The following is a 23,838-nucleotide window of genomic DNA, read 5'->3' as shown; positions in this document are numbered from 1 at the left end:
ACTGCACTCCAGCCTGGGCAACAGAGCGAGACTCCATCTCAAGAAAAAAAAAAAAAAAAAGAAGAAGATGGAACTGAGAGTCTAAGGAAACTAAGGTAGTCAGAGTTCCCAGGATAAAATACTGAATAGGAGAGCACTGGAGAGAGAGAGACAGAGAGAGAGAGAGCACTCTGGAGATCTGTGGATGGTCCCCCTAGAATATTCTGTGGATGACTGATTCATGCATGTGTGTGAAGAAACTATTTGAAATTGGGAAAAGATCATGTCAAAAAATTGAGGGGGAGTGAGTCAGTGCTCACACAGAGCCAGGAATAGTGCCTGTTCAACCAGCCAGATTAGAAAACCGCAGAATTTACAAGCATTGTATAGAGTCCTCAGAAGGGTCTTGTCTCAGTAGTAGGGAATAATTAGCCCTAGACTAAATGCTGCTCTGGTTCTGCCTAACAAATCTTAAAAGCAAGACCCAAACATATCAAACGATTTCAAAGTAACTTAACTGTATCCCAGAACAAAACTCAAAAACACACTTTGGGCGGTCAAGGTGGGAGGATTGCTTGAGGTCAGGAGTTCAAAAACAGCATGGGAAACATGGCAAGATCCCATCTCTACAAAATGTACAAAAATTAGATGAGCATGGTGGTGTATGCTTGTGTTCCCAGCTACCTGGGGGGCTGAGAAGGGAGGACCACTTGAGCCCAGGAAGTTGAAGCTGCAGTAAGGTGTGATTGTGCTACTCCACTCCAGCCTGCATGACTGAGTGAGACTCTGTCTCAAACACAAACAAACACAAAATCTCAAAAACATTTACAGAAATATAAAAACATTCAGATCCCAACAAAGTAAAATTCAAAATACCTGGTATACAATCCAAGATGGCCAGACATATAAAAAATTGAAATAATAAAAACCATAATGAGAAGACAAATCAAACAACGGAACTCAATCGAACACTGACAAAGATGTCAGAATTAGCAGACACAGGCATTACAATAGTTACCATAATAGTCTTTAATATATTCTAAGAATCAAGTAGAGACATGGGAGGTATCTTTTAAAGCCCCAAATCAAACTTCTAGAGATGAAAACTACAATGCCTGAGAAGAACAATACATTAGATAAGATTAACAGCAGATAAGACACTGCAGAGAAGACTAGTGAACTTGAAAACATAGCGATAGAAACTATCCAAAATGAAATATATGTAGGGAAAAAAAGGAATAAAAATAAAGAGTGAGCTGTGGGACAAATTTAAGTGGTCAATACATGTGAAACTGGACTTCTCAAAAAATAGGAGAGAGGAGATAACAGAAAAAAATATTTGAAGAAATAATGGCTGAAAAATGTCCTAATTTAAGGAAAACTGTTAACTCAGAGATCAAGAAATTTCAACAAGCCCAAACACAAGAAACATGAAGAAAACTAGCAGGCACACAATAATAATCAAATTGCCCAAAAGTAGTGATAAAGAGAAAATCTGAAAAGCACCCAGAGGAAAAAGATGTTTTATATACAAATAAAGATAAGGATGACAGCATATTTTTTTTTGTGAGGAATATGCAAGTCAGAAGACAGTGGAGCAGCATCTTTAAAGTACTGCCAGGAATAAAAAACAATTGTTAACCTAGAATTGTATAGCCAGTGAAAATGTATTTCAAAACAAGGTGAAACAGATGTTTTCAGACATACAAAAAGCTGAAGGAATTAATCACCAGCAGACCTACATTGCAAGAAATGTTAAAGGAAATCTTTAAGGCAGAAGAAAAATGATATCAGATGGAAATGTACATGAAGGAATCAGAAATAGTAACTACATAGGTAAATATATATATGACTATTTCTTATTATTTAAACCTCTAAATATAATTGGTTAAACAAACAAGTATTGTGGGGTGATAATACATGTATAGATAAAAAGTAGGACAATAGTAGCATAAAGACTTACAGGAGAAAAATGGCAGTATACTACCGTAAGGTTTTATTTTGTTTTGTTTGAGACAGAGTCTCGCTCTGTTGCCCAGGCATGAGTGCAATAGCACGATCTCAGCTCACTGCAACCTCAGCCTCCCAGGTTGAAGCGATTCTCCTGTCTCAGCCTCCCGAGTAGCTGGAATTACAGGCACCAACCACCATACTTGGCTAATTTTTTTTTTTTTTTTTTTTAAGTAGAGATGGGGTTTCATCATGATAGCCAGGCTGGTTTCAAACACTTGGCCTTAAGTGATCCACCCACCTTGGTCTCCCCAAGTGCTGGGATTATAGGCGTGAGCCACCATGCCCAGCCATAGGTTTTAATAATATACATGAAATGGTATATCATTTGAGGATAGTCTGTGATAAGTTAAAAATATATACTATAAAATCTAAAGTAACCACTAAAATAAAAAAACGAGGAGTTACAGCTAATAAGCGAACAAAGGAGATAAAATAGAATAAGAAAATCAACTCATTTAATCCAAAAGCAAGCAGAACAAGATGAAAAGGGGAACAAAGAATAGATGAAATACAAAACAAATAGTAAAATGACAGATTTAAATCTAACCCCATCAATAATTGTACTAAACAAAAACGGTCTGAACACTCCAATTAAAAGGCAGAGTGCGTCAGACTAGACAAAAAGCTAGATCCAAGTACACATGGCTTACAATAAATGCATTTTAAATATAAAAACGCAAATAGGTTAAAAGTAAAACGATGGACAAAGAAATACCAAGCAACACTAGTCGAAAGAAACCTGGAGTGTCTGTATTAATATCAGACACAGTAGATTTCAGAGCAAAGAATGTACTAGGAATAAGGAAGATCATTTTACAATGTTAAAGGGTCAGTTCAAGAAGCAGACATAACAATTCTAAATATTCATGCATTGAATAACAGAGCTTCAAATTTATGAAGCTGAAATGGATAGAAGTACAACTGCAAAAAAACACAGACAAAACCAAATTATTGCCAGGGATTTCAATACTCCCCTCTCAGTAACTGATGGAACAAGTAGACAGAAAATAAGCAAACCTATAGATGACTTAAACAACACTATCAATAACTTGACTTAATTGATATTTATAGAATACACTCAACAATAGCAGAATAGATGTTCTTTTCAAGTAGACAATTTACCAATATATGCCTATTCTGGGTCATAGTGTAAGTCTCAATAAATTTAAAATGATTCTAGTCATACAAAAAATATGTTCCCTGGCTGGGCATGATGGCTCATGCCTGTAATCCAGCACTTTGGGAGGCTGAGGGGGGTGGAACACTTGTGGTCAGAAGTTTGAGACCAGCCTGGCCAATATGGTGAAACCCCCTCTACTAAAAATACAAAAATTAGCCTGGTATGGTGGCACGTGCTTGTAGTCCCAGCCACTCAGGAGGCTGGAGCAGGAGAATAGCTTGAACCCAGGAGGCGGAGGTTGCAGTGAACTGAGATCGCACCATTGCACTCCAGCCTGGGCGTCGCAGCGAGACTCTAGCTCAAAAAAAAAAAAAAAAAAAAAAAAGAAATCAATAATCTCTGTAAAATTCTCAAATATTTGGAAAATAAATAATGTACTTCTAAATAACCTGGGGTTCAAAGAATAAATGAAAACATAAATTGACAATTATTTTGCATTGAATGAAAATACATCAAAATTTATGGGATGCCACTAACGCAGGAGATAAAAACTTAGAGGAAATTAATAGCACTAAATACCTTTATTAGGAAAGAAAGGTCTCAATTATTGAACTCAGTTTCTAGCTAAATATACAAGAAAAAGAACAGTAAGTTAAACTTAACCAGAAAAAAAGAAGTAATAGAGATTAGAGCAGAAGTGAATAAAACAGAAAAAAATTAAAGAAAAATCAATGAAGCCAAACAGTGATTCTTTGAGATCAGTAAAATTGATAAACCTGTAGCCTGACTTATCAGGAAAAAAGGGAGAAGATATAAATCACCAATATCATTAATAAGAGACGTGCCATCACTACAGATTCCATAAATATTAAGAGGATAATATTTATGGAATACTAATACAACATATCCGAAGTTGTCCATAATATACATATGAACATATATATGGCAATGCATCATGATCAAGTGGGGTTTATCTTAAGAATATAAGAAGGTTGGTTTAACATTTGAAAATTGATCAGTATAATCTACTATATTAGCAAGCCAAAAAAGAAAAAACATATGATCATCTCAATAAAGGCAGAAAATGCTTCTGACAAAGTTTAATGTCTATTCCTGCTAAAAACTTTCAGTAACCTAAAAATAGAAAGGAAATTCTTTGGCCTGAAAAAAGTCATCTATGAAAAACCTATAGTTAACATGATACTTAATGGTGAAAGACCTGATGCTTTCTCCCTAACATCAGGCATAAGAAAAGTATGTTTTCTTTCATTCTTCAACACTGCACTGGAAATTACAGTCCCTTTTTGTATAAAGAGATATACAAAAATAAGCTTCTAGAACTAATAAGTGAGTTTAGTAGGATTGTGGGATACCAGATCAATGTACAAGAATCAGTTGTACTTCTTCATAAAATCAATAAATAATTGGAAGTTGGAATTTCCAATTTTATACCACTCACAACAGCATTAAGAAACCATTCTGTTTATAATAGCATAAAAATATGAAACACTTAAGATAATTCTGACAATGGATGAGAGAAATTAAATAAGACCTAAGTAAATAGAGGCAATTTGGTGAGCAAAGGATGAAATGATGTTTTAACAATTGAATCTCCATTGTTTTAAACAGAACTTTAATCTATATCTCAGACCATATGCAAATATTGATGCAAAATGAGTCATAAACCTAAATGTAAGACCTAAAACTATAAAACTTGTAGATGAAAATGCAGGAGAAAATCTTTGTAACCTTGAGTTAGGCAAAGATTTCTCAGACACACACAAGAGTCATGATCCTTAAAAGAACAAATTGGTAAATTAGACTTTATTAAAATTAAAAACATTTGCACTTTGAAAGATCCTATGAGGAGAATGAAAAGACAAGCTATCAGCTGGGAGAAAATGGCAAATCATATACAGTATCTGATATAGGGCTTATATCCAGAACATATAAAGAACTCTCAGAGTATGCCAATGATAAGAAAAATAAGCAACCCATTTTTTTTTTAAATGGGCAAAGCATTTGAACAGACACTTCACCAAAGAAGATATGTGAATGGCAAATAAGTACATGAAAATATATTCAACATCATTAGTCACTAGGGAAATTCAAATTAAAACTCCAAGCTGGGCATAGTCCCAGCTACACAACTGTTTTTTAAACAAACTAAACAGAAAATGCTTTCTGAAAAAGAGCAGGGCACATATAAGTAGGACCCTTACCTATATAAGTTTTACCATCTAAGGCATAACATTCATGTGTGAAGACATGTAAAGGATGGTTCTACCAGACATCAAATCACGTCAACATGTTGCTTGTAATTATACTGACACCAAAGTAAAATGTATATTTTCTCCATTTTATTTCATCATAATATTAAAATCTTATTTCCATTCAAAATTCATTACAAGGTGAAATACAATTTTGTAGGCAGAAATATTACACAATCAATAATCATTATAGAATTCTCCATGTTTTAGAAAAATCTTGGCTGGGCACTATGGCTTATGCCTGTAATCCCAGCACTTTGAGAGGCCAAGGTGGGAGGACTGCTTGAGGCTAAGAGTTTGAGACCAGCCTAAGCAACATAGCGAGACTCCTCTCTCTACAAAAAAATTAAAAAATTAGCCAGTTGTGGTGGTATGTACCTTTAATCCTAGCTACTCAGGAGTCTGAGACAGGTGGATCACTTGTGCCCAGGAATTTGAGGTTACAGTGAGCTATGATCTTGCCACTGTACTCCAGCCTGGATGACAAGGCAAGATTCTGTCTCTAATTTTAAAAATAAAGAAAAATTGTAACAGCTATGGACATGCCAAACCTGCGAAGTTTAACAGGTATAGTATAGCAGAAAGAATACATGGGCTTTGTAGCTAGATAGCTTTGAGTTCAAACACAAGCCAGTGAAGATGAGAGATGCTGAGTATCATTGCCCTCATCTGTAAAAAATAGACAGTAAGAGTTGCATCACAGGTCTCATTAAGAATTGAATGAGATGGAGTAAATGAAACCACATTATAGGTGCTCAAGAAATATTAGTTTCCCTTCCCTTATTCTTGCACTAACTTATATCATTTCATTCTGGCTTTGAGTTTGGGGTTTCAATCTGAAAAACAAAACCAAGTCAATTTCGGATAGGATGTTACCTGTGATGCAAAACTCACACTAAAAGAATTTCTCAAACAGATAGTCTCTGTTTCAAGTTTGTAATAAAAACTAATGTCAAATGGATTCACCCTAATTTGTATTTCATTGCAGTGATCACAGATAACTCTCCCTATAGAGATTTAAAGAATTTATTTTCTCATATTCTCATGTTTAGTATTCTTTGTTTACCTTTATATTTTCAGACTCTTGGTTGTAGGGGAGTGAGTCCTGTTTTTCGTTTGTTTGTTTGTTTTCTGAGACAGGGTCTCGCTTTGTCACCCAGGGTGGAGTGCAGTGGTGCAATCTCAGCTTACTGCAACCTCTGCCCCCTGGGTTCAAGCAGTTCTCCTGCCTCAGCCTCCCTAGTAGCTGGAATTACAGGCATGTGCTACTACCATGCCCGGCTAATTTTTGTACTTTTAGTAGAGACGGGATTTTGCCATGTTGGCCAGCCTGGTCTCAAACTCCTGGCCTCAAGTGATCCGCCCGCCTCAGCCTCCCAAAGTGCTGGGATTACAGGCATGGGCCACCGTGCCCAGCTGAGTCCTGGTTTTAAACTCTGCTATTAAAAAGGTAGTTTCTTGTGTATTTGTGAAAGAAATGCACTGATAGAATTCTTGATCATGCTTGCTAAATGTAATGAACCTCGAAAACAAGCTGTCTTACCAGCAGTAGGGAAGGCAGGCAGCCATGCTGTTTGCATGGATATTATAGGCATTCTTTACAGAGGATTCCAGTATCCTTTCCCAGTTTCTTTTATGTCACTTCTCAAAGTCTATGTTGGCACAGCTCACTCTTGTAGAGGGTCATTTACAGTGTTTACCCAAACCAGTGAATCACTTCTCTTCTTTCAAATGATTTCCTATTTGCCACTCTCTCCTCTGCTTTTCCTTATCTTTTACAGAGTTTTAAACTTCCATATCGTAGAAGCCTCTCTAAGAACATGTTTTAAACACTTAGAGAAAAGGACACCATCTAAATCTGGAATTGAACACTCAGAATGAAAGGGGATATTGATCTGTTGACTTTCTAATTTGGGAGTCATTTATCTATAAATGTTATTGAAACCTCAGTGGATGCTGTGAGCAGCAGTACAATGAGGACATGTTCCTCGAGTAGCAAAATTATAATAGTCAAAAGGAACATACAATCGTATTCGGAAGACAAGACATTCAAATGAAACAAAAGAATTACAGATGGCCCTGTGTATTAGGGAGTAATCACTGTGGACTGGACAAGTTGGGGAAGGTATCCTGAAGAAGGTAGAACTGCATGTGATCTTACAGGCAGGATCTGGATGGGGAATGAAGAAGCAAGAGAACATATTAGACAAAGCCTAAAGAAGAAGCTAGGGTTTGGAGGCTGGAATGAACACATTCACACTTTAAGCTCCCCAAATATCCCAAGTCTTTGTTCTCAGCAGGTGACCTTACAGAAAGCCTGAGGCTATCTATCTGATACCATCTTTCTCCTCTTCTTCTTTTTCTCCTTTCCTCTTGTCTAAAAGGAAGTTGGGTCACTCTTCTCATTAAGGAGAGCTTCTCCATCTGTGTGCTGGATAAAACCACCCCTTCCTCTTCCCTAGTGGTTTTCAAACTGTGGCATACATCATAATTCTTAGACAGTCTGTTGAAATACAAATTCCTGAGCTTCAACCCCAGAGTTTCTGATTGAGTAGGTCTGGGGTGGGGCCTTGGAATATGCATTTCCAACAAGTATACAACTGATGCTGACGGTGCTGGTTGGGGGCCACGCTTTGAGAAGCCCTGATCTAGATCCTTGCCTCATCAAACATCTCCCTTTCTTGTCTCCACTTCTTTCTTCTTTCTTGGCTGTACTGGCTTTGCCTGGTCACATGTTCAACTCTTCCACCCCAGCTTCCCCTTAGCACACACACAACTTCTCTCCCTTTGCCACCAACATTCTTATGGGAGTGGACGCTCCCATTAAGGTCATGTTCTTGTGATGTGACCTTTCTTCCGACAGTCATTGGACTGCTTTGCAATCTGCCTGACCTACCTTCAGTAATCTGCAGCAGCTGATCACACTCTCCTTAAAATGCTTTCTTGGATTTCTTCCATTAAGAAGTGGTATTGGCCGGGCGCGGTGGCTCACGCCTGTAATCCCAGCACTTTGGGAGGCCAAGGCAGGTGGATCATGAGGTCAGGAGATCGAGACCGTCCTGGCTAACACAGCAAAACCCCGTCTCTACTAAAAATACAAAAAATTAGCCGGGCGTGGTGGCGGGCACCTGTAGTCCCAGCTACTTGGGAGGCTGAGGCAGGAGACTGGCATGAACCCGGTAGGCGGAGCTTGCAGTGAGCCGAGATCACGCCACTGCATTCCAGCCTGGGTGACAGAGCAAGACTCTGTCTCAAAAAAAAACAAAACAAAACAAGAAGTGGTATTATACCATACCACCCCAAGCCATCAACCTCGCTCTCCAGTCCCTTCTTAGTATCGCTTTCTGGCTCTTTTTACTGCTCCTGACACACAGACATTTTTTAAGATTCTGTCCTTGGCCATCTTCTCTTCTGACTTTCCAATTCCCATAGTTATGTTCTGATCACTTGCTTTTGATCTCCAAATCTTCTAGCACAATATTTTTCTGAGATTCGAACTTTTATTTCTAACCTCTAGTAGTTACCGTCACATATCTGTTCTACTGCCACCTCAAATGTAAATTTCCAAATGGCTATCTCTTACTCTGCCTCTATCTTACATTCTACATATAGTCACTTATCTGGAATGACCCCATATTTGCTCACCATTTTCCACTCTCATTCAGGTCAGGGCTACCTCTTTTTCTCTCTCTGAAACTACTGAAATGGCTTTTTTAAAAAAACAAAAGACATGTTGTATTGTGATATAAGACACGGTAAACCACATGTAATAAATACATGCCTTAATTATTATCAGGCAAACACCCTTCTAACCACCACCCAGATTAAGAAATAGAAAATCCATACAAAAGATCAATGAAACCAAGAGTTGGTTCTCAAAAAAAAAAAAAAAAAAAAAAAAAAAAAATTTGATAGACCCCCTAGCTATCTTAACAAAGAAAAATAAATAAAAGATTCAAATAAGCACAATCAGAAATGACAAAGGTGACATTACAACTGATCCCACAGAAATAGAAAAGATCTTCAGAGACTACTGTGAACAACCCTATGCATAAAAATTAGAAAATCTAGAGGAAATGGATACATTCCTGGAAGCACACAGTCTCCCAAGATCGAATCAGGAAGAGATGGAAACCCTGAACAGACCAATATCAACTTCTGAAATTAAGTCAGTAATAACCTACAACCAAAAAAAGCCCTGGACCAGATGAACTCACAGCTGAATTCTACCAGACATGCAAAGAAGAACTGATACCAATCCTACTGAAACTATTCCAAAAAATTGAGGAGGAGGGGCTCCTCCCTAACTTATTCTATGAAGCCAGCATCAGCCTGATACCAATCTCTGGTGAAGACACAAAGATCAAAGGAAACTTCAGACCAATATCCCTCATGACCATAGACACAGAAATCCTCAACAAAATACTAGCAAATTGAATCTAGCAGCACATCAAAAAGTTAATACCCCATGATCGAGTAGGCTTTATTCCTGGGATGCAAGGCTGGTGCAACATACACAAAACAGCCGGGTGCACTGGGTCACACCTGTAATCGCAGCACTTTGGGAGGCCGAGGCAGGAGAATTTCTTGAGTCCATGAGTTCAAGACCAGCCTAGGCAGCAAAATTAGACCCTGTCTCTACAAAAAATTAAAAAAAAAAAAAAAAGCCTGGTGTGGTGGCACACACCTATAGTCCCATCCACTTGGGAGGCTGAGGAAGGAGGATTGCTTGACCCCAGGAGGTTGAGGCTGCTGTGAGCCATGGTCACACCACTGCACTCCAGCCTGGGTGACAGAGTGAAACCCTGTCTCTAAAAAACAAATGAATATATGTAAATCAATAAATGTGGTTCACCACATAAACAGAATCAAAAGCAAAAACCATATGACCATCTCAATAGATGCAGAAAAAGTTTTTCATAAACTCCAACATCCCTTCATGATAAAAAACCTCAACAGACCAAGCACAGAAGGAACATACCTCAAAATAATAAAAGCCATCTCTGACAAACCCACAGCCAACATCATCCTGAATGGGCAAAAGCTCAAACCATTTCCCTTGAGAACTGGAACAAGACAAGGATGCCCAGTCTCACCACTCCTATTCAGTACAGTACTAGAAGTCTTAAGCAGAACAATTAGCAAAGAAAAAGAAATAAAAGGTATCCAAATAAAAAGTCACACTATCTCTCTTTGCTGTTGATATGTTTCTATACTTAGAAAATCCTAAAGACTCTGCCAAAAGGCTCCTAGAATTGATAAATGACTTTAGTAAAGTTTCAGGATACAAAATCAATGTACAACAATCAGTAGCATTTCTTTACACAGTGTCCATGCTGAGAGTGAAATCAGGAACACAATCCCACTTAAATTAGCTACAAAGAAAATGAAATACTTAGGAATACAGCTAACCAAGGAGGTAAAAGATCTCTGGATCTTTTACAAAGATGACATTACAAAGGTCACCTTTTACAAAGGTGGCATTACAACTGATCCCACAGAAATAGAAAAGATCCTCAGAGACTACTATGAACAACCCTATGCATACAAATTAGAAAATCTAGAGGAAATGGATACATTCCTGGAAGCACACAGTCTCCCAAAATCGAATCAGGAAGAGATGGAAATGCTGATCTGAGAGCTGACTTTAAGTCAGGCCCTTTCCTTTCTTTGTAAGTGCATAACATCTAATAAAATAAGCAAGAAAATACAGTGAATGGAAGTGGCTTTACTGAATGGAAATCTGAACAACTTTATTTTTTATTTATTTATTTATTTTATTTATTTATTTTGAGATGGAGTCTTGCTCTGTCACCCAGGCTGGAGTGCAGTGGTGCCATCTCAGCTCACTGCAACCTCCACCTCCCAGGTTCAAGCAATTCTCCTGCCTCAGCCTCCCAAGTACCTGGGATTACAGGCGCCCACCGCCACGCCCGGCTAATTTTTCTATTTTTAGTAGAGGCCAAAATGTTGGCCAGGCTGGTCTCGAACTCCTGACCTTGTGATCCACCCACCTCGGCCTCCCAAAGCGCTGGGATTACAGGCATGAGCTACCATGCCCGGCAAGAAAATCTGAACAACTTTAAATCTATGGAACACTGCAGAATTGAATGAGAAAATATCAGAGAGAACTCTAGTTTGGTGGTTCCCATGTGAGGGCTCCAGACCAGACATCAGAGTTACCTGTTAGAAATGCAAAACCCCAGGCCCGCCTCAGTCTCTCAGGGTGTGGGGCTCAAGAATGTGTGTCATAAGAAGCTATACAAATGATTCTGTGAACAAAGTTTGAGAACTGTTGTTACAGCGTATCACTTATATTTTTCTGGACTGACTTTAAAACTGATCCCAGCTCTGTGTTTTTGTTTGGAATTTAGCAGAAATGAACTTATTTCAGAGTCCAAAAGAGGGATAGTTTCCTAACATTCAGACCCCCTTCATGTTTGGGACCAGTATATTCTACACTGGTTAAAGAAGACTAGAAAGGGTTTCAAGACCTTGAAATGAAAGGTACTAATTATTTTACTAACTGTATTTTCCATTTCAAGTATCTCTGATCCTATGACAGCTGATTAACTTACACAGTTGCAAAACAAAGTGGCAACAAAATATTAGAATGAATGGACTAGAAATTACAATTATATACTGTCTCAGATGAAATCACAAAATTATTTATTGCTTTTTGGTGTTTTCATTTATTTTTCTTCCTTTTTTATGTTTCAAACTTACATACTTTCAAGTGCAGTGCATTTTTTAATGTAATTTTGTTCTTTCTTGCCACTATATCTCCAAATATCACATACAAAATAATGGGGTAAAAATTGTTCTGATCTAGAATTATGATCTAGTGTAGGGCAACCCACTAAGAGGTGGTTCAAAAGATAAGAAAAACTTCCAAATTATTTTAAATAGCTATCACGTCAATGCTATTTAAAATCGGACAAGTTTGCACAATAAAGAAAATTCTGGACCAATTTTACTGATGAATATCAATGCAAACAGCTCAGAAAACATCATATACTTTTTGGTAGAAAATTTAAAGTGGTTCAGCCACTTTGAAAAATAGTCTGGCAGGTCCTCAAAAGGTTAAATATAGAGTTACCATGTGACCATATAAACCCAAGAGAAATGAAACTTGTCACAAAAATGTGTACACAAATGTTCATAGCAGCATTATCCAGAATAGCAAAAAAAAAAAAAAAAAAAAAAGAGAAAAAGAAAAAGGAAACATCTCAAATGTCCATCAGCTGATGAATGGATAAAGTATGGTCTACCCATACAATGGAACAGTACTAAAAATGACAAATGTCCTGATACATGCTATACATGAATAACCTTAAAAACACTATTTTAAGTGATAGATTCCAGATGTGAAAGACCATATATTATACAGTTCCATTTATGTGAAATGTCCAGAATAAGCAAAGGCATAGCAACATAACATAGATTAGTGGTTGCCTAACCCTGGAAGGGAGGAGGAGTGAGAAAGGGGGATGAGTATGAGGCCCTCCCCTCCCCTCCCCTCCCCTCTCCTCTCTTTTTCTTTTCAATAGATGGGGTTTCACTATGTTACCCAGGCTGATCTCAAACTCCTGGGCTCAAGCAATTCTCCCACATTGGCAACCCAAAGTGCTAAGATTATAGGTGTGAGCCAGCACATCTGGCCAAGTATGAGCTTTCTTTTGGGGGTGATGAAAATACCCTAAAATGACTGTGATGCTTGCACAACTCTGTGAATATACTAAAAGCCATTTAATTATATATGCTTTCAGTGGGTGACTTGTATAGTAAGTGAATTATATCTCAATAAAGTTGTAATTTTAAAAAATCTCAGATAATTTGTTGTTAGAACACAGAAGCATATTAAAAGAAGAATTAAAATACTGTGACCAAGTAACTACTAGAAATGCAGAGATGTTTTAATATTAGGAAACCTGTTGATATAATTTGTCATAGTTATAAATAAAATAGGGAAAGCAATTTGAACATCTCCATAGATGCTGAAAAGATATCTGCTAAAGTTCCATATTTACTTATGATAACATCTCTTAAGAAATTTTAAGAAGATAAAAAATATCATATATATCTCAACTCAAAAGCTAATGCATACTTAATGGGGTGAAAATTTAGTAGATTCCCAACAAAGTCAGACTCAAAGATGCCTATTATTTAATAATCATTGTGGAAATTTTTATCCAATAAAATTATATAAGACACAGAAAAAGGAGGTATGAGAATTAGAAAGCAGTTACAGTTGTCATCATTTGCAGATGATGTGATTGTTTGCTTAGAAAACTCAAGAGGATAAACCTGCAAAATATTCAAAACAATAACCCACTGAGGTGACTACACATTTACTATACCAAACCCCATAGTAAAACATAATGGAAGTAGAAAATATAATGGAAGAAAAAATCTTATTTGTAAGACCAATAAAAAATCTCTAAAAATAAACTTGAGACATAAAAATGCTGGTGAAACACCTTAAAAAACTTAAAAAGAGAACACCTGTTCTTGCATAGAAAGACTCCAAGTTTGTTAAATGTCGTCTTAGTAAATATGAAATATGAAAATATATTACAAAGTTATACTGACAAAAATTATGCAGTTTGGTAGGGTTGTACAAATAGACGCAATCCACTTCTGAAAATTTGTTGTATAGACACACTTGCAAATGTATAATTTATGTAAAGATGTGTCTCACTGCAGCATTGTTTATAATAGCAAAATATCAAAAACAAACTAATGTCCATTATTAAGGTAAAAACTAAATGATTGTTTAACAATGATTTATCATGTGACCATTCTCTAAAAAATTTTTTTAAGATGGCTCTATTTTTAAGTGAAGAACTCCTTTGAAAACAAAAATATTTTTATTGATATGTAACTTCTGTGATATACAATTCTGGGAAGGGAGAAGGATTTCTCTCTTAAAACCAGAAGACATTTTCACAGAGAATACAGTAGTCTGACTTGCATACCTAGCTATCAATACAGAACCTGGCCTATTTTTGGTAGTGAGATTTTGACCTTGGTAAAAAATAGAAGTGGCCAAATCCAAAGAATCAATACAATGTTATTCTAAAATAAAAGGCCTTAATTTTTAATTGACTGTACTTTAAGAGGGTCCCTAAAAATACAGCATCCTCCTATTTTAAAATCTGGCTCATTTTAATACAAAAAGGATAACTCTATCAAAATAGCTGAAACTGGCTAATGTTATGGGAGTTGGTGTCTTCAGTGCAAAACACTAAATAGTAGGGATATGAGCCCATCTATAAACTTGTTAAGCAAATCAACAGTGTTATGTTAGTAACAGAAAGTACACATGATAATTTCATTTTGTCATAGCCAAGATAGCAACAGAAGGAAACAGGAGTGTGGCATCTCTAGAATTCTCAGCGGTCTTCAGGATTCTGCTACTATAATTCTAGCAAAATTCACTAACAGGTATATTTTATCAGAAAGTTTCTTAAAGAGAGCCCTCAGCTTCCTTATCTCAGTTACCTTCTACTAACCTTCCTCTTCAACCTGACAAAGAACAGATAAATGCCTACTCACACTGTCAGTTTGTCTACAGACATTACATGTGCATGCCTGAGAAGAGGCCAACACTGAAATGAAAGTCAGCTATCTGATGTAGAAACAGATGTCTGATTCTCTAGAGCTTGACTTTCCTCTACTAAAAATGGTTTGGTTCCATAAGCTTTATGGATTCATGTCTTTCAAAATATTCTCTAAATACCAATTTTAAAAGCTTTCATATACCAAGGATAAAGTGTACTAACTGCTTCAGGGAGTACAAAAACATACTAAGCAGAATTCTTGCCTTCAAGAAAACGATCTGTTTCCCTCCCTAGGACATAAACTCCAAGAAGGCATGGCCTTTTCCATCTTGTTTACCACTCCATCTCTAGCATCTATAATGGGGCTTGGCAAACAGAAGGTGATCAAAATATTTGTCAACAAGTTGATAAACCAGTGAACATGGAAACAAAGCCAATATGCTTTGAACAATAAGAGACTATGCCATGTTCAACTGTATTCAATGTTCTAAGAGCAGCAGAAATTAAAAATATTAGGGTAGGCTGAGATAGTCTGAGAAGGCAGGGGGAAAATGGTAGTGGTGCCATCCTAGAAGGAAGGATTTAGATGGAGAAGAGGAGGGAAACAAGAATGGCAAAGACGAGAGATGGAGAGATCATATCTGTCAGAGGCAAGCGAGGGGGCCTGGGTGACCAAAAGAGGAGGCGGCAGCTAGATGAGATGTGGATACAAGGGCAGACTGCAGAAGGCCCAGGAAAATCAGCCACTGGATTCCACTTGGTCGGAACGTACCTTTCAAAAATCATTTTCCACATCCCCATTTTAACCTCTAAAGGAAACTGAGTCTCAGAGGAGGTATAAATCTTTAAAAAGCAATAGGGCAATGCGACCAAAAACCAATCTTGGGGGCCTACATAAAGGTCAAGTTTGGGTTATAAAAAAAGTCTTAACATAAGTTCCATAGTTTACTAAAATTCATGGTTTATCAAAGAATAATAAAGGTCATAAACCTGAATTCACTAGCAACTTTCACACAAAGATACATACACTGTTAAGTGAAACTTACTTTCATCATCACAGCAGGGTAAATTTAATATATTTTTTAGTAATTCTCAACTAATATTAACCAGAGAATGACGCTATTCACTAATTCTGGAAGAACTAGAAATACATAGACGTCAAAAGCTCCAAATGGTTCTTTGTTAAACAGTCACAATTTTGAAGACAGCTTTAGATAAACCCAACAATTGAGATACTGTAAATATCCTTGCTCTTTCATCAATCTCTAGCTATATTTAGTAGCATGGTTTCCTTTGTTCAAGAATTATTTTTGATAACTGCATATTTATACTCCACAAAGCAGAGTACTTTGGGCATATTTGTTAAGTGAATGGACGGCTGCATGGATGGACAACAAATAAACCAAATAACTGTATTAAGCTGAAAAGTAATGAATGTAATGCTTCATATAAGTGGATCTTAGATTCAGCCAGGGCTAAGGCTTCCAGACTTTCACCAACACGTCTTTCACATTTAGCTACAATCAGACTATGATTAAAATAGATAGAGGGAGCAGGAAAGTTTGGTAGCTAAGAGAAGAGTTACCCTAGGCAAGGATGGTGGTGCTTATGAGAGCAGAGGTGGATTGACTGTGAAGCTAATGAAGGTTCAGCGTCAGGGCCTCTTGCAAGGGCCCTTCCAAGGCCCTTGGAGAAGCCCTAGTAATGTGTTCACATGGTCATATATTTCTGTAAAATTTATCAAAGTAAGGTATAATAGAATTCATTCTTCTTAAGTGGGCCCTCAAAATAAGTTTCAGGCCCCATACAACCTGGGTCTGCCCCTGTGTAAGAGGTAGGAAGAGGTCAGTAGTAGGAGAAATGCTGATAGTTATGGAGAACATCATCGGAGTAGTGGGAACAGGAGCTTGGATGCCAATCAAATTTCTGGGCAGCTTTTTTTTTTTTTTTTTTTTTAATATATATACCATTTCTTAGGCTCATAGTTCTCATATCATGACTTTCCTTTCAGCTTATACATCTTTGCAAATGAAGTCATAAGAGACATTCAGCTGTTACAAACTTCATGTCAAGCTTTGAAGTGCTTTTTAATAGCAGAAATATTTGGCTCACGTGTGGGCTTTATAGCTATGGTAAATACCTCTTAGTTATCTGTCGCTGCTGTTATTCCACACCTCCAATGTGGAGGAGAAATTCTGCATATGCACTGAGGTACTAAAAAAGAGTATTGAACTCTATCTTAGCGCTTTTGTGAATGGCTTCCTTTTATTTCTTCTCTCGTGGAACGAATACTTTCATCACATTGTACTGGTTATGGGTGGGAAGGCAGTGGATGGAGGGAGAATACTGACTATTACATCAGTGGCTGGCCGTTTCTCTTAGCTTCTTGACAGTTAAGTGATCAAGTTGCTCCTTAATATAAGATCAAGGCATTTCAAGGACTAACTCAATCTATCTATTCTCTAGAAAGTGCTTTGGTAGACTTTGAACAAAATGCTTGCAGGGTTCAAAAGAAAAGAAACTGACCGCAACTAGTATGAGATAAAGATGGGGGAAAAAACCCACCCTTATCTTGGAGGTTTCTATATGACTATTATTGTCACATAGTCTATATGTCCAGGTACATATCAGAACAATATATCTAGAAATAGCAGTTTTGAGAACAGAAAAATAGAAACAAAGGCCATGTATTAAGCATTTGGGATATGTCCTTTGTTGAACAATGACATTTTGCTTCTTTATGTAACTTAATTATTTTATGAAGAGATGACAGAAAATACTATTGCACTCCATAAGTTAAACACTTGACATTTTTATTCCTCAAAATGCAACATTTTAGAAGTCTAGATATGTTTATTAATTAGTGATTATTAACACCCAGTAAACAACATTATGTCTTGTAAAAACACAATCTCTCTTCACAGCATGAAGCTGAAATCTATTATTCCCTGATTCCATATGCTGAAATACACTCAGATGGTCACAAATGACCTTAAACATTAAATAAATGTAAATGAGGACAACACAGAAAATGCACTTTTGATTGATAACTAAAAGACCAGGTTGAAAATCATGTCCAAAAATGAAGTCCTCTCCAGAAGGATAAGGCCGTCTGCACTGTGAAGGAAAGGCTGTCCTAACAACGGGGACCCCACAGGTAACGGCAGACCCTTTCTCTTTCTCTCAACCTACCCCAGGTTTTCTGGGAAACAGAAGTGATTTGTTCATTTATATGAGAAACACAGAATATGCTGTCCCCTGTGCCACCAGCCTACTCCCAACATTTTAAGCAGGATTTAAAAATACATATATGAATGGGGAAAGGATTCCCTATTTAATAAATGGTGCTGGGAAAATTGGCTAGCTGAAACTGGATCCTTTCCTTACTCCTTATACGAAAATTAATTCCAGATGGATTAGAGACTTAAATGTTAGACATAATACCATAAAAACCCTAGAGGAAAACCTAGGTAGTACCATTCAGGACATAGGCATGGGCAAAGACTTCATGTCTAAAACACCAAAAGCAACGGCAGCAAAAGCCAAAATTGACAAATGGGATCTAATTAAACTAAAGAGCTTCTGCACAGCAAAAGAAACTACCATCAGAGTGAACAGGCAACCTACAGAATGGGAGAAAATTTTTGCAATCTACTCATCTGACAAAGGGCTAATATCCAGAACCTACAAAGAACTCCAACAAATTTACAAGAAAAAAACAAACAACCCCATCAAAAAGTGGGCAAAGGATATGAACAGACATTTCTCAAAAGAAGACATTCATACAGCCAACAGACACATGAAAAAATGCTCATCATCACTGGCCATCAGAAGAATGCAAATCAAAACCACAATGAGATACCATCTCACACCAGTTAGAATGGCGATCATTAAAAAGTCAGGAAACAACAGGTGCTGGAGAGGATGTGGAGAAATAGGAACACTTTTACACTGTTGGTGGGATTGTAAACTAGTTCAACCATTGTGGAAAACAGTATGGCGATTCCTCAAGGATCTAGAACTAGATGTACCATATGACCCAGCGATCCCATTACTGGGTATATACCCAAAGGATTATAAATCATGCTTCTATAAAGACACATGCACACGTATGTTTATTGCGGCACTATTCACAATAGCAAAGGCTTGGAATCAACCCAAATGTCCATCAGTGACAGACTGGATTAAGAAAATGTGGCATATATACACCATGGAATACTATGCAGTCATAAAAAAGGATGAGTTTGTGTCCTTTGTAGGGACGTGGATGCAGCTGGAAACCATCATTCTTAGCAAACTATCACAAGAACAGAAAACCAAACACCGCATGTTCTCACTCATAGGTGGGAACTGAACAATGAAATCACTTGGACTCGGGAAGGGGAACATCACACACCGGGGCCTATCATGGGGAGGGGGGAGGGGGGAGGGATTGCATTGGGAGTTATACCTGATGTAAATGACGAGTTGATGGGTGCTGACGAGTTGATGGGTGCAGCACACCAACATGGCACAAGTATACATATGTAACAAACCTGCACGTTATGCACATGTACCCTAGAACTTAAAGTATAATAATAATAATAAAAATAATAATAATAATAAATAAAAAAAATTAAAAAAATAAAAATACATATATGGACACTTCATTACATTCACCAATTAATATAAGAGAAAAAAATCATTGCTATTCCATAGCCTCACACCAACATGTGTCGTCACTTTGGTTTTTAAGCATTGTAGCTATTTTCGTTTCTGAGGCCAGCACACCCAGACCACTGGCCGCCAGGGCTGTACCGTGGGTGTGTCCAAGAGAAATAAGTCTGTAGGCCTTGTCTGTTAATGAATAGTTTATATACTAATAAAAAAAATCAAACTGGGAAGTTGGGGTGGGAAAGTGTCTTCACAATAGGGAAAATTCAGACTACCAAAGGATGACAGCTTCACAGTAATAAAGAAAACAATTAATTTAACATGGAGTTATTCTAATAAAGTCTGTGGTTAAATGAATGAGAAAAAATACACAAATACAGATATTTCATGTGAAAACTATGAAATGATTACTCGCTTCTCTAGATTCATTACCAACAGGGCAAAAATAAAATGTAGCATCATAGTACACACCATTGTTTTGGTTAAGAGCAAGCATTCCTCCTAGTTTGTATAAGAATTAACAGAACGTAAAAGGGAATGGACACCTAGACTATTTTAAAATCATGGAACAGAGCAGGGTTTCTCAATGTTGGCACTATTGACATTCTGGGCCAGATGTTTCTTTGTTGTATGGGGGCGTCCTATGCAACATAGGATGTTCAGTGGAATCCCTGGTCTCTACCACTAGATGCCAGTAGCAACACTCCCCGCTCTCCTACCAAGTCATGACAACAAAAAAAATGTCTCCAGGGAATGCCAAAAGTCCCCTTGGGGACAAAACTGCTCCTAGGCTGAGACTCACTGGAAGAGAGCCATTTAAGGAGTTCCCAGGCCTGGCTTCTCCCAACCTCATACTGTCTAATCATAAATCATCCCCTACCCAGTGTTTAATATACTTATCTTGTTTTCTCATCTCTTAATTGGAGATAATGAGAGTGTTTGTCTGCCTCATAGTATTCTAGTGAGCATTAAATGAGACAATACTTGTAAAGTGCTTAAAACAGTGCCTGACACACAGTAAGTGCTCAATAAATGTTAGCTGTTATTATTTTTAATAACCATCCATAGTATCAAGAAAAACAATTTCAATCAGAGTTTTTTTTAATGCAGAAAGGTATCTTACCAGCTTGATATTTTCTGGGTCTTAAAAACACCAGCCTTCTGATTCCTTGTGATGATGTCTTGCACATCTACAGGACACAGTTAAGAAAATGTCTGCATTGATCGTGAACTGACTGAAAAAAAAAAAAAAAAAAAAAAAGGTCCAGAAACTCTTATCTCGCTCTGCTGCCCAGGCTGGAGTGGCATGATCTCGGCTCACTGCACCCTTTACCTCCTGGGTTCAAGTGATCCTCCCACCTCAGCCTCCCTAGTAGCTGGAACTACAGGCATGAGCCACCACACCCAGCTACTTTTTCTATTTTTAGAAAGATGGGGCTTCACCATGTTGGCCAGGCTGGTCTCAAACTCCTCTCCTCAGGTAATCCACCTGTCTCAGCTTCCCAAAATACTGGGATTGCAAGCGTGAGCTACTGCGCCTGGCCGATCTTTTTATCATGCATGGGATGAGTACTGTGAAAGGAGAAGAGCTGCATGTGGGGTGGGAAGCAGGATGCTGACTTGCCACAGGCAAGCTCTTTCGCTTCCCTGGGCTGCATTTTATCACCTGAGATGGATCATCATGGCAAGCCCTAGAGTTATGAGTGCTGATGGGAAATGACTGTCCCATAGGTGCCATGTCCTACTTGCTTAAAAGGGCAAGGAGTCCAAAGGCAACCCTCTCTGTCAGCAGGGAGGGCAATGTCAGTCTCCCGAGACTTTCCAGTGTGAAGTATTTCCAATCTCCTAAATGCTACTAGGGAGGGGTGGAGAGGAGCAGCAGGATGAGACTTGGGAGGAAGTGAGTAGAAAAAGATGGAGAAAATCTTGGAGAATCTTTGAGAGAAAATGAATTACTGAAGAAAGTCAGTTCAGTGAAAAGTCCCCTGAAGAACTGTCTTTACAGACTTACGCTATGGCCTTTGGCATGGAAGGACTTGTACAAAAGAGCCATATTTATGGAAGACATGTTTTCAGGAGCTGGTTCATTACATCACCCAGCGCCATATTTACAAGGGCCCATCGGAAAAAATTATCAGGTTTCAGCACCCGGAAAAGCTGGTCTGCAGATCAAGGGATGTTGCTTCCACTTCCCGGCATGATAACTCTTAGAGTTGATCCTCTCTTTCTCTTTGCTCCAGCACCTGTGCAACTCAGAGCCAAATGTGTGGCCTGACTCTAACAACCACAAGAGACCCTGTTGCATATACTTTCTCTACTGACCTCTATTCCTGGCTTCATCATATTTTCCTGGCTTTCCAATTTCCAACTGCCCTCACTTTCCTATTCATTTTATATGGTATATTCTATGTGTCACGGTAACAAGCCTCAAAATCCCTCTTTTGGAATAAGGCAGGTTTAAATAGTCAAGAAATAAAATAATTCCAGTGAAGGCTACAAGCTGAACTAAATTGGGCCCATGGGGAGGACACCAAGCAGACAAGCGATGTTCTCCTATTGCTCAGAAAAACAGGTTTCCTGCATGCTCAAAGCAAGCATTGACCAAGATCTCCCTGCAAAAACAGAGCCACAGGACTTTTTAACCCAAATCTCTGCTTGAACCACCAGGCACACCCATTTCTTCTCTGAGTGAATAAGCAGGTACTGTGATAGCTTTCTTCCCCCAGGGGTGGGTAGGAAAAATCAATTAGGTCTCCTAATGAAGGGCTTTGTTGAGGTTTACAAAAGTGCTATAATGCAGACTTTTTTTTTTCCTGGGTGAACTTTCCTGTATGCAAATTAAATACCGTTAAATTACATTCATTAAAAAAATAAAAGAGACTAATTTGCCTACTTGTTTTGATTAACTAAAATGACACATCGGCCTACAGTTCTGTCTATTTCAGGAAGAAAGTATTTCAGGAAAGTCTTCTAAATGAAATGTCTTGCAGAAAAGGACAGCTGACATCTTTATTCTGAGAAGAACAAAATTAGTAAAGAGTCAGCTGACAACTGTTTTTGATTAAGTTCCCCCACACTCTGGCCACACCCTCCTTAGAGTTTCCATGGCATCCAACCGCATGCCATAATGTGCCCGGTACACCTGTAGAGTCGTATGAGTACATGACTAATCTATCAAGCAAAACATATTATTTTGTTAGTGGAGGTAATACTTTTTATAAAATAGTCTCAGGGAAGTTAAATTATATAACTCAGAAAACCTATTAATAATTTTTAGTAAACATCTTAACACTATATACTTTTATACAATTTATAAACCTGTGACTCCAGGTGGTCAGGCTGAAGCAAACATATGTATTTATATTCTAAAAGCAATTTTTTAAATAAAAAAAAATCCACAGCAGTATTTAGGCTGCTTTATTTTTAGAACTGGAAGGAAATATGTTTTGTGGTTTAAGAGGTTTTTTTAAATATTAAAATGAGCATGAGAAGAAAAAATGTCAACAGTATTTTAAAATATTACCTTAAGAGATAAACTCAGATCTCCTGCTCCCCACCCTTTACTTTAGGTCAGATTTTGATGGTTCTTCTGGATGGCACTGTGTCCAATAATAGATTTTATCATTCTTCTGTGTCACCTCAGGGTAATAAAGGAAATCCAATCACATTGAGTCAATATGTCCAGGATAGTGTTCAACACAACGGGCCAAATCGTGTTCTCTGAACCGCACCCACCTTCTGGAGCACTTCAGTGGGAGGGACTGGGTGCAAAGAAAGCCTCAATGTGATTTCTGATTAAATGAATACAGAGTAGTTGCCTCCAATCCCCTTGTCTAGGCAACTGGACTTCCAGAGCTACAGGATATATGTTTGTGGCTAAAAGGAAACCGGAATTCTATCTCTAGGTTTTCTTCTCAAATAAAGCCCTGTTCAGAGGTAGGGCTCCATTTCAATTTTGTTTCAGTTGATTTTTATTCTTAAAAAATAGTTTTATATAATAGTAATTTAAACAAATTATATACATGTTATATGTATGTATCATATTGTTAAAAACATCAGCCTCCTCCTGCAATTAGCAATTATTTACCAGTAGTTATATATACATTTTGAGAGTTGTCATGTTCTTTAAGCAAGAAAATATTTTAAAAATAATAACACTGTGATTCATAAAGCACCACTTTCTTGGTTTATGGTATCTTTATTTTCGTTGGAATACCAAAATACCAAAAATGAGGGTAGG

General features: G+C 37.6%; 1 protein-coding gene across 1 annotated transcript in view; it reads right to left on the bottom strand.

Moving 5' to 3' along the window:
- CAMKMT (calmodulin-lysine N-methyltransferase) overlaps positions 1-23,838 on the bottom strand; it is a 406,766-nt gene that overhangs the window by 34,054 nt on the left and 348,874 nt on the right. The window contains exon 7 of the mRNA XM_025353820.1: positions 20,722-20,788. Within this exon, the coding sequence (XP_025209605.1) occupies positions 20,722-20,788 (67 nt within the window). The remainder of the gene's footprint in view (positions 1-20,721; positions 20,789-23,838) is intronic.

This window comes from Theropithecus gelada, chromosome 13 (genome assembly GCF_003255815.1).
Source record: "Theropithecus gelada isolate Dixy chromosome 13, Tgel_1.0, whole genome shotgun sequence".
Lineage (NCBI taxonomy): Eukaryota > Metazoa > Chordata > Mammalia > Primates > Cercopithecidae > Theropithecus > Theropithecus gelada.
Note: the sequence above shows the minus strand (reverse complement) of the source record. Positions and strands in the feature narration are given on the sequence as shown.